The sequence below is a fragment of the Megalobrama amblycephala genome, linkage group LG22, assembly GCF_018812025.1.
Source record: "Megalobrama amblycephala isolate DHTTF-2021 linkage group LG22, ASM1881202v1, whole genome shotgun sequence".
NCBI classification, from domain to species: Eukaryota; Metazoa; Chordata; class Actinopteri; order Cypriniformes; family Xenocyprididae; genus Megalobrama; species Megalobrama amblycephala.
The window spans coordinates 16,732,821-16,751,584 of NC_063065.1; the positions used below are offsets into that span (position 1 = coordinate 16,732,821).

Genomic DNA, 18,764 nt, shown 5'->3' on the forward strand with positions numbered 1-18,764 from the left:
TTTGACAAGCACTGACATCTAACACTTCTGTACTCATTCCCTGTTTTACGAGCTACACACTTAGCAAAAATGCTCTCCCGCTCACATTTTCACCAGCACATTCATACCTGACAGAACGCTAAATCGAGCAGGACTTGGGAAATGAAAACAGCTCATCAATGTGTCCATTAAAGAAACATGGGCACATTTATTTAGCTGATCCTGTCCTGCCAGTGATTTGAGCCACAAACACACTATAAATCTTGCATAACCCTGCTGAACAGACCAGCAAACTGGTTTATACTGGTGCTGGTATACTTTTTGTAGGTTAGAACATGGTGGACACGCACAGCCGTGTTGTTTATCAATAAAAATTGTAGTTTAAAGAGATAGTTCACCCAAAAATAAAAATTGTGCCATTATTTACTTACCATCATTTCATACCAAACCTGTAAAACTGTCTTTCTTCAGGAGAACACAGAAGAAGATATTTTGAAGAAATTTGGTATCCAAGCCATTTTGATTACCATTGACTTCTATTGTAAGCACAAAAAATACTTCTCAAATTATCTTCTTTTATGTTCTACAGAAGAAAGAAAGTAATACAGATTTTGGAATGACATTATGGTGAGTAAATGATGACAGAATTTTTATTTTTGTGTGAACTATCCCTTTAACTTGCACAGACGGTCTTTTCTAACGAAGCAAGGACACACGGTGTAATACATTCTCTTTCGAAATGAGGCACATGAGCTACAGTATTTGTTATTTAATTAGTACAGGAACGTTACTCTGTAGCCCTGCAAAATTGCTTGCATACCTTCCCATGCTGAATATAAAGATCACTTCCCCTGTTTCCTCTGCTAAGTAGCCCTCATACAAATACGGGCTACGGGGGAGACCACAGATGCACAGAATTACAGGATTATTCATTTAAGGGATAAGCTGTTACTGCAGGGACGGAGCATTTTCTAGGAAACATGGGTTCTGCGGTGGTGCCCTGCCACCCGGGCGTCTTTGATTCGTTGGTCATGCGCAGTTGGAGTCGAATCTCTCCGGGTGGCAGCGCTAGCAGCATCAGAGACTATAAAGCATAATGGGGGAGGAGAGAGAGAAAAAAGAAGGATGGGTGCTCTAAAAGAAGATGAAGTATTGTGGGAAAAGAGGGCCAGGAGAGGAACGATAAAGATTGAGTATCTAGCTATGAGAGGAAGTGCTGAGAGAGAGAAAGTGGATATAGGGTGATAAAATGGGGGTTTAATGTTTGGCTGGTAGCACACTCATCATTAGTGCACACTGCCGGCATCAAACGGTTTTCTTTGTAATGGTCTCGCCGCCGTTCCTGTGACGCACCGTTGCCATTCGTCTTGTACCAGTGGCCCCTAATATTGACCCCAGCCTAATCACGCCGTGCCGATGCTGATGGGTAAAAGATTAAAAAGAAATAATGCTACCATCCTCATTGTGCAGAGCAAAATCAGTGTATATATACTGTAGCACATATGTGTTATATCCCAGATAGCAAGCAGTCATTGAAACAATGCTAATTGCATTGAATTAAAGGTGCCCTAGAATTAAAAATTGAATTTATCTTGGTATAGTTAAATAACAAGAGTTCAGTACATGGAAATGACATACAGTGAGTCTCAAACACCATTGTTTCCTCCTTCTTATATAAATCTCATTTGTTTAAAAGACCTCCGACGAACAGGCGAATCTCAACATAACACTGACTGTTACGTAACAGTCGGGGTGTACGCCCCCAATATTTGCATATGCCAGCTCATGTTCAAGCATTAGACAAGGGCAGGACATCTGGATGTGCACAGCTGAATCATCAGACTAGGTAAGCAAGCAAGGACAACAGCGAAAAATGGCAGATGGAGCAATAATAACTGACATGATCCATGATATCATGATATTTTTAGTGATATTTGTAAATTGTCTTTCTAAATGTTTCGTTAGCATGTTGCTAATGTACTGTTAAATGTGGTTAAAGTTACCATCGTTTCTTACTGTATTCACGGAGACAAGACTGTCATTATTTTCATTTTTAAACACTTGCAGTCTGTATAATTCATAAACACAACTTCAGTGTGTAATGTTAGCTTTAGCCACGGAGCACCATCAAACTCATTCAGAATCAAATGTAAACATCCAAATAAATACCATACTTACGCGATTAGACATGCTGCATGACGAACACTTTGTAAAGCACAATTTTGAGGGTTATATTAGCTGTGTGAACTTTGTTTATGCTGTTAACGGCAAGCGCGAGCTCCGTCGGCATGGAGTGTGAGCATTTAAAGGGGCCGCAGCCTAAATCGGCTCATATTTAATGATGCCCCAAAACAGACAGTTAAAAAAATTAATAAAAAAATAAATCTATGGGGTATTTTGAGCTGAAACTTCACAGACACATTCAAGGGACACCTTAGACTTATATTACATCTTTTAAAAAGACGTTCTACGGCACCTTTAACATTTCACAATGATGTTGGTTTAATATCACTCTGACTCTCACCTTGTCTATCACTCTCTATTTGAATTTATAAAGTTTTAAATATGGATATTTTTCTTACAAAAACGCATCGCTTCGCTTCAGAAGGCCTTTATTAACCCATACCTATGCATATATGCTCACACAATATAAAAGTTCTTTTTTTAATACATGTGAAATGTATAGCTTTCTTTACATTTTAGGAAAGTGGTTCTTTGCAAGGAGATCATCATATTTGAGGCTCCTTGCCCTTGGCATCAAAAAGTTTGAAAACCCCTGGCACTAAGAATAGTAAACGAGCAATTTTTTGCACAGTACCAGACTGCAGCATAGCAGCCCAGCTTCCACTTCTTCTGATTGATTGCGTGGCTTTAATGGACATTAGTGTGCGTTTAAAGAGAGAGGCGGATATCCTGAAGCGTGCGGGAAAAGAATGGTTGAGGGAATGAGTCCATGGTTTTGGTTCTTAGGCCCTTGAGGGTGCAGAAAAAAAAGAATGCTCTTTCTGAGATAGAAAGAGGCAGCTGCGCGCCTGTGTCAGTCTTCGTGAATGGCGATAGGTGGATTTGTGTAGGAGCCCAGTGTCCTTTGTGCAGCCCTATCCAGTGAATGAACACAGGATGTGCCGTTGCCCGGGTAACACCCCTGCATAACTTGTTCAGACACTTACTTATGCACCCCCTATCTCACTCGCTTTCTCCCTCTGGTTTGCTAGCATCAGCAGCTGAACGGGGGAAACCACCATCCACTGAAAACAGTCTTGCCCAACATACCTTTAAATAAGTGAAACTGTGTGTTTGCTCTAGAAGCAAATTATGTGACTAAATGGTTTCAACTTCTTTTTTTTTACAACCAGATTCTAACATATATGACTAATTCAACAAATTTGAGATCCTTTCAATCTGATATCACACTGCATGAATGATTAAATGATTAAAAAATGGCCAGTAACATTGAATTGAACTTGAAATTTTGAAGTTGAAAGACTGAAAAAGTATTTTCTTGTATAACTTGACAAATCTTTGTTTTATTTAGAACATCAAAAGCTGTATCTGTTAATGCACTGTGAACTAACATGAACAAACAATGAAGTTTTTTTTTTTTTTGATCTTACATTAACACATTAATAAATACTGTAAAAATATATTGCTAATTCATAGCCTTAGTTCATTAACTAACCTTAACAAATGAGACCTTATTGTAAAGTGTTACTGCTTTTAGTGTAAGGTCTCTGTAAAATAATTTCTATGGAGGTTGAAGAAAGTCCAGTTTCTTTCAGTGCCTTATTTAGGAGAAGTACAGGGCTGCAGCGCCACCTTGTGGTGGGAAGTGGAACTGTATCAGAATGTGAAGGCGAGAGTCGTGAGGACAGCACTTCTGGAATGATGAGTCATCCTAATTTACGTTGTTATTTCTCACCTGGGAACAGCTCGGGGATACGGTCATTAATAAATCCGCAAGGTACATTCAGTCAACCTTGAAGATGTGTTATTTTAGGGTTTTTTTTTTTTTTACGAATTAGGTGATCTATGTCCTCTGCAGACTGCAAAATGTCAAGTGAGGTATGTGGGAACTGGCCACACATTGATGGGCGTGTGAGGTAGCCTACTTATGCATGCGAGGTGATTGAGACCGAAGCTCCGCCCCTTCTGAAAGTCACCTTGGCTTTAACTGAGCCTTCAGATAGTGATGTTGTAAATGTTATGAGAGGTTGTCTTAATGCGTTCTTTCTCATTTATCATTTTATGATTTCAGCTGAGACATCCATTCATTTTTCAGCTCAAATGGAGACTGTTTGAACACTCTCTCTAATATATTTTTCACATATGACACAAATATTAGATTAATCTTCTTTGATCTTGAATGATTTTAGTGCTTTTGGAAATATTAAAGTACTTGCAGTTTGTGTCTGCATTAATTAACATCACCACATCTTGGCAATTAGGAGAAACTTGTGAAATTATTGAATAAATTTTAATCTATTCAGTCATTTAATTGAATTGTATTCACTGTATATGCATATATCGACTCTTTTCTTGAGGTAAAACCAGAATAATATTAATAGAAATATATTACAAAATATCTGTGCAGCTTCTACAGACATGGACTTGTTTCCATGCATATTTGAAGAGCTGTATTAAAATTCATGCATAGCAGAAGGCAACAGAATTTGATTTGGTTGGTTTGAGTAATGGGTTTCTAAATTTGAACTATATTGATGCACAGACACAGTCAGATAGACATGCAGTGTGATTTGTGAGATTAATTGTGTTCAGAGGATAAGATTATAGACAGCATCTTATTAACAGGAAGAAATGAAGTGTAATATGACATTAGCATTATCCATTTTTCCCTCCCATCAGCTCCCTGTGAGGCAGATACTTTCTTTTGCCACAGTAACATGTGTATCAACAACACGCTGGTGTGCAACGGAGTCCAGAATTGTGTCTACCCTTGGGATGAGAACCACTGCAAAGGTAAATTGTACTTTTTTTAATATCCTCTCAAATCTTTAGTGGTTTGTGAGTGCATATCTCACCCTCGTTTTTCTCTAATGATGATCGATACTTTGGGAAAAGGATTATCTTAAAGTTTAAATGTTTTATAGCTAGTCGACAAAATATATCTTGCTGGCTTCACAGACCCACAGCTGTTAAAAAAGACCTTGTTATAAAGCCCTCAAACCTCGGCGCTGGGGTTCATTGACTGACTTTGCGTTGTAATGCCTTTTGGAAAAATGAGCAGGCCATTAGAAATTCATTTGTATATATGAATGACTCAGGCTGGATTTGAATAATAACATCAATTCATATGTGCAGTTCAGCTATATCTGTGCTTATATTTCACATAAGCTGTTCAAGCTGAATTAACCGAATGTTATAAATATTGCTGGGAGCCTCAATATAGAAGATACAGGAGTGGCGTTTTTTCCCCAAAATACTAGGAAAGAGCAATTGTTAAAACAAACAAACAAACAAAAAAAAAAACATGCATTTTAACATGCAATACAATGTATATAGATAATATTTGCATAATTTCATATCATATGTCATATACAATGCTTTATAATTTCCTCAAACCTAAATGAATGTAAAAAATAATAAAAAGTAAAAACAAGCAATACAAAGTAAATATTACTAAATTAATTAATATTAAAATGAATATATACAAATGAAATATGCTGATAATATTTGAATCATTTATTTTTGTTCTAGTACAGTGACATTATAAAAGCCAAATTCATTTATTTATATAATTGAAACATGTTATATATATATATATATATATATATATATATATATATATATACTTTATAATACAATACTTTGTTTTCCTCAGACCAAGATGAACAGTACAAAACGTAAATAAAAATACTACAATAAATATTAATAAATAATTAATATAAAAAAATAACATACAGTATACAGAGAAATTACATATAATATTTGATTTTTATTTATTTATTTATTTGTATTGGTACAATGACATTATAAAAGCCAAATTATTCAATTTTGAAAAAATAAATATCATAAAGCCTTAGTTTGGGGTTGGTCTGCACATCTGAATGCAAATGCTTCTCTCCTCTGAACCAAAGCCAGCGCAGATGTTATACGTTCAGTGTGCTACATAAATGTCAAAGCTCTCCCATTAGAATGATTTACTACTTCTGTGTGCTGCTTGTAATCTCTTTGATACAACAGTTTCAACAGAAGGTAACCCGCGATGACATTGCATGCCTGCAGTAATAATTTATTATGCTTCTTGTTGTGTTTTGCAGAAAAGCGGAAAGCCAACATCCTGGACAACCTGAATAACACCAACGGCACCATCATTGGCGTGACGTGCTGCATCGTACTGATCCTACTGGTTGTATCGGTGATCGTTCAAATCAAGCAGCCACGGAAGAAGTACATACTAAGGCGAGAAGACTTTGACCCCACCATGTTCCAGGAGGTGTTCCAGGAGCCGCCGCATTATGAACTCTGCACTCTCCGCAGCGCGGCGGCCACATCCGCAGACCTGGCCGAGCTGGCCGAGGACTTTGAGAGCTACCACAAGCTGCGGCGCGCATCCTCGCGTTGTGTCCACGAGCATCACTGCGGTTCCTCACAGCTGTCCAGCAACAAGGGCAGCCGCACTAACCTGAGTGCCCGTGAGGCGGCGGCGGCCATCCTGACGGACCTTCCACCACAACCCATGCGGCCGCTTCCTCCCCAAACCAACCGCAGGAACATTCTGGTAATGAGACACACCTACTCACAAGATGCCGCAGATACCTGTGACCTGGATGATGACCTGGAAGAAGTGCCCACCACTAGCCACAGGCTGTCCAGACACGAGAAAGCAGTGCAGCGGTCAGTATCCATTGATTTTTGATGATAAAAATTCATCATAATGCATACTTTGGAAGGATTTACTCCCACTTTTATTTTTATTCCTCTTTACCTCCTCTACTCAGCTTCTCATTGATTTTTTTAGCTGTCTTTTCTTCTTTGTTTTTTTGTTTGTTTGTTTTGTTTTGCTTTGATATTCTCTTTTTGTTACTGAGACAGCCATCACAGTCAGAGTTGAGTTTGTAAAAACTGTAGAAGTAAAGAAGATGCATTAAGAATATGCCTGCAGTATGTTTACAGCTCTATTAGCAAAGGCTAACACTTCTAAGTGTTAATGTTTAGCTAAAGACGTACTGCATGAAGATGGAACTGAGAAATAAACAAGTCTTTTTTCAGGTCCGTTTTCAGTGAGAATATATGTTAAATTAGCAAAAGGGCTTGTTTTAACAAGGTTTCTAGTGGAACTCTACACTGCATTGTGAAGTTGACGCTATGGGAACACTCCACGTGAGCCGATGTCTGAAGCACATGTGCTACATGCCAATTTTGGAAGATTTGCTACCGCAGTCAAGTGACATCACAGGCGTGCAGGTGCTGTTCCATCAGCCGCTTACTTGCTGCCATGGTTGCCACGTAGAGGCATTTATGACTTAACCTCCCTTGTTGTCTTCAGAAAGCTTGCGGTATGGAGATGATATGGACATGCTCTCTGGCGTATTGGGCTTGCAGGTGTAGAACTTCTTGGTTACTACTACAATCTCCGTTCCTTGATAGAGGGAACAAGACGTGGTGTTGATGACTGATACTAGGGGCTGCACTTGGGAGCCCCAAACACCTCTTATACTCTGAGAAAAGGCCAATGAGAATTGGCAAGTGGAATTTACGTTACTGCCCTGGACATACGGGTATAAAAGTGAGACGGCATGCATCACTCATTCAGGTTTGTGCTGAGGAGTCGAGACAGTGTCCCAGCCATTTCAGCAGGCAGCTCAACGTTTTGGCAGAAGAACGCTGTGGACACCATGCCTCGTTCTCTCATTCCGAGACGTTCCCTATCTGTCAGTCACTTTGATGTGGTGTCGATGACTGACACAAGGGATCCCCCAGGGAACCGTTGCAAGGTTATGGTGGTTCAGATGTTGGCAAGCCCCACATGCTGGTTAACAAAAGCATTGCACCATCGCAACCTACCCAACGCCCCATGCAAGCCATGTAGTCCTTCGTTCCATGCAGGGACAGAGAAGACAGTACTTACCATGGGTATAGGTAAAGAACACTACATAGACCATATCCTGCCACAAGGCAGGTTAGTATGTGGAGAACACATAACATGTACTTACCAATTGGTAAGTCCTACCTGAAAATTGAGGAACTACTACAAACACTCAACTGAATTTGACTGCCAAGGGTGCTGAGGGGAAACTCACATCCAGTGTTCGCCAGTCCAGGGAACTGCACGCACCACTAAGGGGCAAAGCACGCCTTTGGCCTGGTATGCCAAGGCAATGGCATCCACAATCCAATAAGCTGTATTGAAGACAGCCTTCCTCTTCTGCTGTCCCCCAAAACAGGCAAAAAGCTGCTCAGAGCTTCTGAAGCTCTGCGTGTGGTTCAAGTAAACACGCAAAGCACGTACTGGACAGAGTAACAACAAGGCTGGGTCTACCTCATCATGAGGCTTCCAAGCTCACCACTTGTTCCCTAAAAGGGTTAATCAGAACTTTGGGCACGTAGCCCACCTGGGGTCTCAGGATCACGTGAGAGTATGCCGGACCAAACTCAAGGCATGTTTCGCTGGCAAAGAACACCTGCAGGTCCCCAACCCTCTTGATGGAAGTGAGTGCAGTCAGAAGGCCCATCAAAGAGAGGGCACTTAGCTCCGATCCCAAGGGCTCAAAAGGAGCTCTCTATAGGCCTAGCAAGACTACAGAGAGATCCCATGAAGGAATAAGGCCCCGAATGTCACCACTGGTGATAGCCCACACAAGTCTTCCATGTCCAATCTAGGGGCCAAACATGGAGGTTCCATAGGTCTGGGTGCAGGTCCCAGATTGTGCCAAGAAGGGGCTGTCTCAAGGAGCATGAGCTCCAAGAACCAAGTCCGTGTGGGCCAGTACAGCTGTTTGCCAGCATGTCCATGCAGAGGGATACCAACGGTCAAAGGGGGAATTCCTGGGAAACTTCACAGAATCAACTTCTAATCAGCTGGACCTGGAGGATGGAGCTTCCACTCCCCTTGAAGCATAACTCATCGCAAGAGCATGTCTGTAGCGCGATTGAGTTCACCTGGGATGTGAGTGGCCCACAGTGACACAGGGCCAGCAATATCACTACCAACTCAAGACAGTTGATGTGCCAGATGTTGCACATGGACACCAGGTCCCGGTGTGCACACAACAAATCTCGAGAGTGAACTAGGATCACCCATTCGCCAAGATAGTTGAGAATGCAAATGGCCACTTCCCTTAACAGGGCAAGAGCAGCCTCTGTGACCAACGTGAAGATGCGAAGTGACAGGGATAGCCCGAAAGGGAGGACCTTATAATGGTATGCCTGACCCTCAAAAGTGAAACCGAAGAAACAGTTGGCGTCGAGGCAAAATCGAGACATGGAAGTACGCATCCCTCAGGTCTATCTCTGCAAAATAATCCTGGAGAACTCATGTTCGACATCGCCTCAGGCTGTAAGTTCTGTATGGCAGTCTTTGGCTACAGCTTAGTTCTCTGATTTCACAGCACAGTGAGCAGGCATTTAAGCAGTATGGTTTAGTGGGTATTTCGTTCTCATAGTATGAACTTGATGATGCAGTGTAGAGTTTGAAAAGGAATGTCTCAGTTTACAAATGTAACCATGGTTCCCTGAGAAGGGGAATGAGATGCTGCATTGTGTTGCCATACTTTCGACATGCCTGCAAGTCTTCCTTCAGACAAATGAAGCTGATGATGTTCTTACTAGGTGTCACCTGACTACGATAGCCAGTCAAAATTGACGTTTTGACGTTTCAGAGTTCATACTCTGACTGACAAGGAGTGTTCCCATAGTGTCAACTCCATGACCCGGTATCTTGTTCCCCTTTTCAGGGAACAATGGTTATAGTCATAACCTGTAACCATTATGTACACTATTGTTCAGAAGTTTGGGGTCAGTAAGAATTTAAAAAAAAAAAGAAAAAGAAAAAAGAAATTAATATTTTTATTCAGCAAGGATTCAATTGATCAAAAGTGACAGTAAATATTTATAATGTTTTTTCTATTTCAAATAAATGCTATTCTTTTAATCTTTATATTTATCAAAAATAAAATGAAATAAAATGTATCACAGTTTTCACAAAACTATTGAGCAGCACAACTGTTTTCAACATTGATAATAATAAGAGATGTTTCTTGAGCAGCAAATCAGCATATTAGAATGACTTTTGCAGGATCATGTGACACTGAAGACTAGTTATAATGCTGAAAATTCAGTTTTGCCATCAAAGGAATGAATTACATTTTAAAATATATTAAAATAGAAAACAACTATTTAAAATTGTAATAATATTTCACAATTTTACTGTTTTTACTGTATTTTGATCAAATAAATGCAGCCTTGGTGAGCATAAGAGACTTCTTTCAAAAACTAAAAATATTTCCAACCCCAAACTTTTGAACAGTAGTGTGTATTCATGAGTAATTTGAAAATGACATGGTTTATTGAGTAATTTTCAGAACTAGGCCCCAAACAAATGAAATGTGCATTTTAATTCCTTATGCAAAAAATACCGTGATATTAAACATACAAGCAATGATATTCCAGGTTCTGCCTCATTGGGTCTCTAAACAAACATGAATCTGAGTACAACACAACTAGGGTGTAACAGACAATCTGAAGGTAAGACTCTTTAAACACTCAATTTCATGTATTTAAATGTTTGTCTAGTCAGTGTCCGTGAGTCAGTGTCTTTTTTTTTTTTTTTTTTCTTGTACTATTTATTTTGTTTTGTGTCAAAACCCTTCATTATTGCCATTGAGATGGTAATCATTATGATATGTTACCATCTTGCTTATTGGTGAGATAATTTTTTGTGTTGCTTGTCATGTTTTTTTTTTTTTTTTTTTTTTTTTTTTTTTCCAAATTTACTCCTGACAACATGTCAAAAAGTATGGGTCACTTTTTTTGCATGGATGGCACTCACTTGTCTTGCATACACTTTGGGTCATTATTCAGTCCTACTGAGAGAAAATCGTGGTTTGTGAACAAAAATGAGAAAAAAAAATAACTTAAAATTAAAAACAAACAAAACAAAAAAAATCTGTCATTATTTACTCACCCTGATTTTTTGAAGTGAAACACATAAAAGGTGAGTTTTTTGAAGGATATCCTGGCTACCTTAACAAATAAAGCACCATGAAATGATCATTTACCAGTATTAATTTAGTATTATTTATATAAAATTATAGGGTAACACTTTATAGTAGTTAACTATATTTGTTAATTTGAACTAAAAAAAAAAAAAAAAAAAAAAAACAAGTGCTAGAACACATGCAACACATGCAACACACTTCTACAGCTTTTATTAATCTTAGTTAATCATAATCTCAACTTGTGCTACTATATTTTTAAGATCAAAAGTTGTATTTAGATCATAGTGATCATAAGATCATAGTGCATTAGTTAATGCACTATGAACTATCATGAATATGATTTTTTAACTAACATTGACAAAGGTTATTGCTGTAAAAAATAAATTGCTCATTGTTAGTTTATTCCATCAACTAGTGTTAACAAATGAGACCTTATTATAAGTGTTACCTATTATAGTAATTATCATTTTGAATTAGCTTTTATTATTTTTTATTTTGTTTTCATTTTAATTTTAAAGTTCTAATAATGTTGTTGTTTTGTCATTTTTATTATTATTTATTATTATTTTATTATTTTTAAAATATTTATATATAGCTTTAATTATTTCAGTTTTAGCCAGCAGTTTTTTGATTAATTTTAGTTCTTAAACATTTAATTCAGTTAGTTGTTGTCAGCATGCGGTTGAATAGACAGAAAATAAAGGCTGAATCTATTTGCAAGCAGTTCTTTAATCAAATCAAACTCAAAATTACACTTCTTCAGGATATCAGGAAACAAAAAATGTGAGAAATGGAACAACCAGCTATTAGAGACAAGATCTGACAAAAGTAACAAACACAGGGCTATAAATACACAGGGAAACACTAGGGACTGAAGAAATAATTAACATGATACAGGTGTAACATGAGGGCAAATCAAAAACCATGTTAACTAATGAACAGGGACAAAGGAAACATGAAAACTGAAGTGCTATACAGTGTTTCCTTTACTCTTTAAAAACTATGCCTATAAAGGGTAATATTTTGAGGTCTGAGATGTGGGAACGGTGAAGAGAAAGAGGGCAAACAGTTTGTAGTTTAGCTAAGTATTGCCATCTAGTCAGCCAATATTGTCTTAAATAGCCTGCATAGCACTTCATCTTTAATAACATGAGATTTTGACCAAATGTTGATTTTGGTCATTGATAAACATTGATAAAATGTTGCAACATGCTAATTTTTTTCATGAAAAATTACAGTTTTGGAACATGCCCCTTTTCCCCCTTACCTGTTTGCGCCCCTGGAAAAAGGAACAGTGCAAATCGAACAAGATCACAACCCAAACTCAAACACAGAAACAGATGTAACATCACCACCACCCCATCAAAAAGGCTTGTCCATATGCCTTAAAACAACAACAAAAGTCCAACAGAGAAGAGAGGAAGGGCGGGCGGAGGGCTTAGGAGGAAGATGTAGATGTAGATGGAAGATGGGACAACCCAGGACAAGGGGGAGCCAGGGAGGAGATGATGGTGGGAGGAGCCATGGAGGAGATGGTGACAGGAGGAGCCAGCAAGTGACCCCAAACAATACTACCAGGCTGAAGGCCCACAGTGGAGTGGATGGAGAGAGGAGCCATGGTGGAGCCTTAGTGGAGAGGCCAGATGGAATCAGTGAGACCACTGACAGAGGCAGAGCCAGTGGAGATGTAGACCCAGGCAAAGCCAAATAGACGAAAACCAAGGGAGCCATGGTGACGAGCAGCCGATGTGGAGTGCGACTGAGGCAGAGCCAGACAGGGCTGAAGGGGTGGAGGGGTGAGCCGCAGAAAAAGGCACGAAAGTCCATGGCGAAGGCAGAGCAAAGACTGACCAAAGCATAGCCGGAGGAACGAGGAAGCCCATTGGAGCCAGAAGGATGATGATCACAGGCGGAGCAAAGGGAGTGAGGAGCCAAGGTAGAGTCGACTGGTCGACAGGGCTGAGATGGAGTGACTGGCTTGGAGGTTTGAGGTGGAGCCAGAGGGTCGACACACCAGGGTGGAGCCGGCAAAAAGGAAGTCCAAGGCGCATCCAGGCTGTTAAGAGGAGCAAGTGAAGGAGGAGTCAAAGGGCTGAAGGGAGCCAGTGGAGACAGGGTCAAAGAACTAGAAAGAATGGGCAGAGGGTCATGAGACGGCCTCCTTGGCCATGACAGGGCAGGCAGAGAGTTCAAAAACGGCCTCCCCAGCCGATACAGGACAAACAGAGAGCCCAAAAACAACCTCCTTGGCCGATACAGGACAGACAAAGAGTTCTAGGGCTCTAATCCATGCCCTTATACTCTATGAGAATATCAACAGGAATGGGCACAGGGACTGGCTCACACACCTGGTCAGACTTTAATTTTGGCTCAGGATCTGGGACAAACTTCGCCTTGGGGGTATGCTCCTTGATGGTAATGATGGCCGGCTCACGCACCTGGTCAGACTAGGCTTTCCATAGCTCTGGGTCTGCTGTGGGTTCTGGCTTTACCTCCTCATGGGGCTATGGCTCTTTGTTCATGGTGGGCTCAGGCATTGAGTCAAGAGTGAGCTCTGTCGGGTTGTCCGTTGGGGGTGTGGCTGCTGATTGGGGGCATGATCTGTTCATTTAGACCTGCTCAGAAAAACATGCAGAGGCTGATGTTGTCGTAGTGCATGAAGGGGACCATCCAGAAACCTCTGCGTGTGCACCTCGAGGGACTGATCCCCCTGGGAGAGGAGGAGGATCCAAACTGCTTCTAGACCATAAGTTTGGTCAGATCTTCTGTCTTGCAGGGGTTGAGGAAAAGATGGAAATAAATCGCTCTGCAAGCAGTTCTTCAATCAAATCACACTCAAAATTACACTTCTTCAGAAAATCAGGAAACAAAAATGCGAAACACAGAACAATCACCTATTAGAGACAAGATCTGACAAAGAAAGTAACAAACGCAAGGCTACAGATACACAGTGAAACACAAGGGACTAAACAGGATGATTAATATGACACAGATGTAACACATGAGGGCAAATCAAAAACCATGGTAACTAATTAAAAAGGGACAAAGGGGACATGAACTAACCCAGCAAACTGAACAGGGAACAGTGCAAATCAAACAAGAAAACAATCAAACTCAAACCCAGAAACAGAAGTTGGCAAGTTTTTAATTTTTGTTTAAGTTTTTCATTTAAAGTCCCCCTGTAGTCAATAATTTTATCCCTTAAAACTCATCTTTGATCACCAAAATGACACATTTAAAAAAAAAAATTCCTGTGAAAAAAAATTCTTAAAATAGCTTGAATGTAACTCTACACCCTTGCTTCATTTATTATATGTGGATTTATGAATATGCTAATTAGCCCCACCTCCACTCACTCAAACAAGCTCAGAGATCCACTCGGTCAACTTAATGAGGTAAATGCTGCACAATGGTATCACTTTTTACAACGCTGGGCGTACGACAGTAATCAATATGATTAGCGTTTTGCTTGACTACATTATCAAACAGCTGCTAATAATGTGTTGCTAATGTTTAACGTTAAACAATGTTCCCGTTCGCGAGTCAGACTGCTGTCTTCTAAAAATCAGTATCCTTAGAAACGCTTTGAACACCTTAGAACGTCAGTGGAGAAAGGCATGTCTGGAGGCATCATAACATGATTATATACATTGTACACCCGCTATATTGCTAAATCTACCCGATTTTTTATTTCAACAGAAAAATATACCAGGATGGCTTCTTGAGACTCTCCTGCTTCAAAGCGCTCATGGTTAATGATATGCTAAAGCAAGCCGGCACGTTGACGTGATTGGTTACAAGGTAGTTTGTGACGTCACAGACACCGGCAATTTTAAACTGCGGGTCTTTTTTTCACTGCAGATTTAAGAAAAAAAAATACTCAGAAATGGTGATGAAGTATGAATTTGCACATAGTTTGACTTGAAGCATATTAAAACACTACACAGACATATAATCAACATTAAAACCTTGATTTTCACCACAGGGGGTCTTTAATATATATTTTTTATTTCAGCTTTATTCCAATTAAATTTTTAAAAGTTAAAAAAAAAAAAAAAATCACCTTTTTGTATTACACAGAAAAAAAGGAAGTTTGAAACAGCATGAGGGTGAGTTAGTGAAATATCCATTTAAAAATTGTTTTAATTTATGATAGCTTTAAATGAAAGAAACACAAATTTGTGTACTCTTTCAAAAAACTCTTTCAAGTTTGCCTAAAAATGCATTTTACTACAATGTGATCTACTTTGATGTGTTAAATACTTTTGAACATGTCATGAAGTCTTGATAATCTACATGGTGATTTTGCTATGTTTGTGCTTTGCAAATGATTTTGTGTGTGTCATATTGTGTAATGTGCAATGCTGTGTTTTTTCTCATCTTCCATCATGCATTGTCTCCATCGTGTAGACTTCTTGAAAATAGTGCAATCCTGGATCAGTACGAACGGGCTTCAATGAAATATGAAAATGTGGACCGGAGATATACACCAGCATGATAATAACATGGACGTTTTAAAGACAAATTTATCAAAACAACCTGCAGATGTAAAGGAGGACGTGGATTCAGTAACAAAGGAAGTGACTGTGATGAAATCGCTTAAACATGTAGCTCCTAATTTAGTCGCATTACCTTTTCTTTTTCAAGGTTACTTATTTAGGATTGCAGAACATGAAAGTTTGTTCATTTACATGAATAAATGTGAATCAGTGCTTTCAGGACTGTTGTAGTGCATGCATTTTATTGTCATGTTTTGCCACCAAACGTCTTTATATTTGTTCAAATGCTTTTAAGACATTGGATATTTGTGACTTTCAGCAAACACATTTTATCCACATATTTGTCTGAATCTTCAAAGACACTTTAATGTTAAGATTTGCATGCATATTTTCTTTATCATTTGAAAGTAAGTGACTGTGCATTTAGGTGCAGCATCAAACCCAAGACTAATTTATTGTTAATAAATTAAAAAATTGAAAAAAAAAAAAAAAACACATATATATATATATAAATATAGCAAAATGGAATGACACTAAGCCCTTCCCCTCCCCTATAGTTTACTTCTATACTTACTAACTGCATGCTAAAATCATCAAATTTATAAGATGCCATTTATGATTACATTAAACTATGGAATCTTTCCTTTACATAAATCACTTTTTGAAATACTGTAAACTCTTTCAGTTGCTGATGTTTAGGACAAATGAAGGATGACAGTAAGTTAACATTTGCTACATTTTAGTAGCACACAAACTTTGTATGTTAACTGTGTTCAAACTTTTGTAGACGCCGAATCACCAATACAAGCTCTGTCAAAGAACAATAAACTATTATTATAAATAATGACATTAGTAATTATAAATCTTAAGTTTATGTTTCATGCTTTTGTTTGTGTGATCCATTAAACTGCAGTGAATATGATATCAAAAGAGCATTATAAAGCCCAAATGCAAAACATCAAAACATTTTATTCTTTCTTTCTTTCTTTCTTTCTTTCTTTCTTTCTTTCTTTCTTTCTTTCTTTCTTTCTTTCTTTCTTTCACACAAAGACACACACACACACGTGTTGAGTTTTCATCTTTTATGGGGACTTTTCATAGACATAATGATTTTTATACTGTACAAACTGTATATTATATCCCTTAACCTTAAACCTACCCATCACAGAAAATTATGTGCATTTTTACATTAAAAAAACATCATATAGTTTTATTTATAAGCTGTTTTCCTCATGGGAACCAAAACAATGTACCCACCATGTATTGGGTGTAATTAATTACTAAGTAATCTAATTACAGAAATTGAATTACTTTTCCTCTGAAAAAGTAAAGTAAGGGATTACTCATAATTTTTCTGGAATTTAATTACAGTTACTTCTGATGTAATTGCAATAAAATGTAATGTTAATATATATGTTTTTAATGTAACCTTTTTCCTTTACACACTTTAGTTCAAGAATAATTTATGCAATTGTATATTGTTTATTAATTTATTTAAAGAATTAAAAGTGCAGTTTCATGTCTATATCTTTTTATTGTTTAACTGGTCGAGGTTGAGATGGGATTTATAAAGTAACTAGTAATAAGTAATCCAATACTTTTTAGAGACAGTAATTACACAGTTGAAGATGTAATTAGTAGCTAGTAATTAGTTACTTTTATAGAGTAACTTCCCCAACACTGGTCCCCACACGGTCAAAAATGACTGGTAATACCATCTTTACACACACAAACACACACACAGAGAGAGAGAGAGTCTGGTTCACTATCCCTGTAGGGACTCTCCATAGACGTAATGGTTTATATGCTGTACAAACTGTATATTCTATCCCCTAATCCTAACCCTACCCCTAAACCTACCCATCACAGGAAACCTTCGGTATTTTTACATTTTCAAAAAAAAACAAAAAAACATCATTTAGTATGTTTATTAATCCAGAGAGAGAGAGTACGGAAAATGTCCCTGGTTTTCCAAGCTAGTTATATAGTCACCACACTAAACAAATTGTCAGTGTTTCTGTCTGTCTGCACATTGTCATTACATTTTTTGTTTTAGAATTTAAACTATATAAACAAAGGGAAATAAATGCTGTTGAGGAATTAATGAATGAATTAATTTACATTATGAGTGAATTTCCACTTTCTTATTATATGTAGACAAAATGTCATCTGAAGTGGAAGGCACAAAGGTTTGTTTCATCTTTTTACTTCTATAAATTTTGATGCTGCAGTATATACTTTCATGTTTATTTGTGACCCTGGACCACAAAACCATTCATAAGTCACACAGGTATATTTCTAGCAATAGCCAATAATATATTGTATGGGTCAAAATTTTCTTTTATTCCAAACATCATTAGGATTTTAAGTAAAGATCATGTTCCATGGAGATATTTTGTAAATTTCCTACCATAAAACTATATCAAAAATGTATTTTTGTGAGTGGATATGCATTGCTAAGGACTTCATTTGGACAACTTTAAAGGTGATTTTCTCAATATTTAGATTTTTTTGCATCCTCAGATTCCAGATGTTCAAATAGTTGTATATCGGCCAAATATTGTCCTAACAAAGCTTTCAGATGATGTATAAATCTCAATTTAAAAAAATGACTGGTTTTGTGGTCCAAGGTCACATTTGTTTAAAATGGCATTTTATGTGTGGCATACAAATTTGTGTACATTGTGTAAATTAAAAGGCCTGCAGCCTCACTACAGTGCGCTATAAATGCAGTACACTTATGAAATATTAATATTCACGTTTATATAGTGTTATTTTAACTTTTTCAAAGGTTTGGAGTCCTTTTTTTTTTTTAAAGAAATTACTTATATTCATCAAGGATACACTGACTTAATCAAAATTGACAGTAAAGACATTTATGTTAAAAAATATTTCTATTTAAAATAAATGCTGTTTGAACTTAATATTCATCAAAACAAAATCCACAAAAATATGAAGCAACACTAATAAGAAATCAACATATTAGAATGATTTCTGAGCGATCATGTGACACGACTGAAATTCAGCTTGCCATCACAGGAATAAACTACATTTTAAAGGTGCAATGTGTAACATTTGGGAGGATCTATTGACAGAAATACAATATAAT

General features: G+C 37.8%; 1 protein-coding gene across 4 annotated transcripts in view; it reads left to right on the forward strand.

Annotated features, from left to right (window-relative positions):
• The window catches only part of neto1l (neuropilin (NRP) and tolloid (TLL)-like 1, like), a 116,155-nt gene that overhangs the window by 96,143 nt on the left and 1,248 nt on the right, over nt 1–18,764 (forward strand). The window contains exons 8-11 of one of the 4 annotated variants that reach the window (XM_048174688.1): nt 4,843–4,956; nt 6,258–6,834; nt 10,609–10,683; nt 17,813–17,844. In XM_048174688.1, the coding sequence (XP_048030645.1) occupies nt 4,843–4,956; nt 6,258–6,834; nt 10,609–10,669 (752 nt within the window). In that variant the 3' untranslated portion in view covers nt 10,670–10,683; nt 17,813–17,844. Of the gene's footprint in view, nt 1–4,842; nt 4,957–6,257; nt 6,835–10,608; nt 10,684–12,394; nt 12,515–15,566; nt 16,165–17,812; nt 17,845–18,764 lie in introns of those variants that run through there. The other 3 variants (XM_048174691.1, XM_048174689.1, XM_048174690.1) reach the window with 3 other exon arrangements.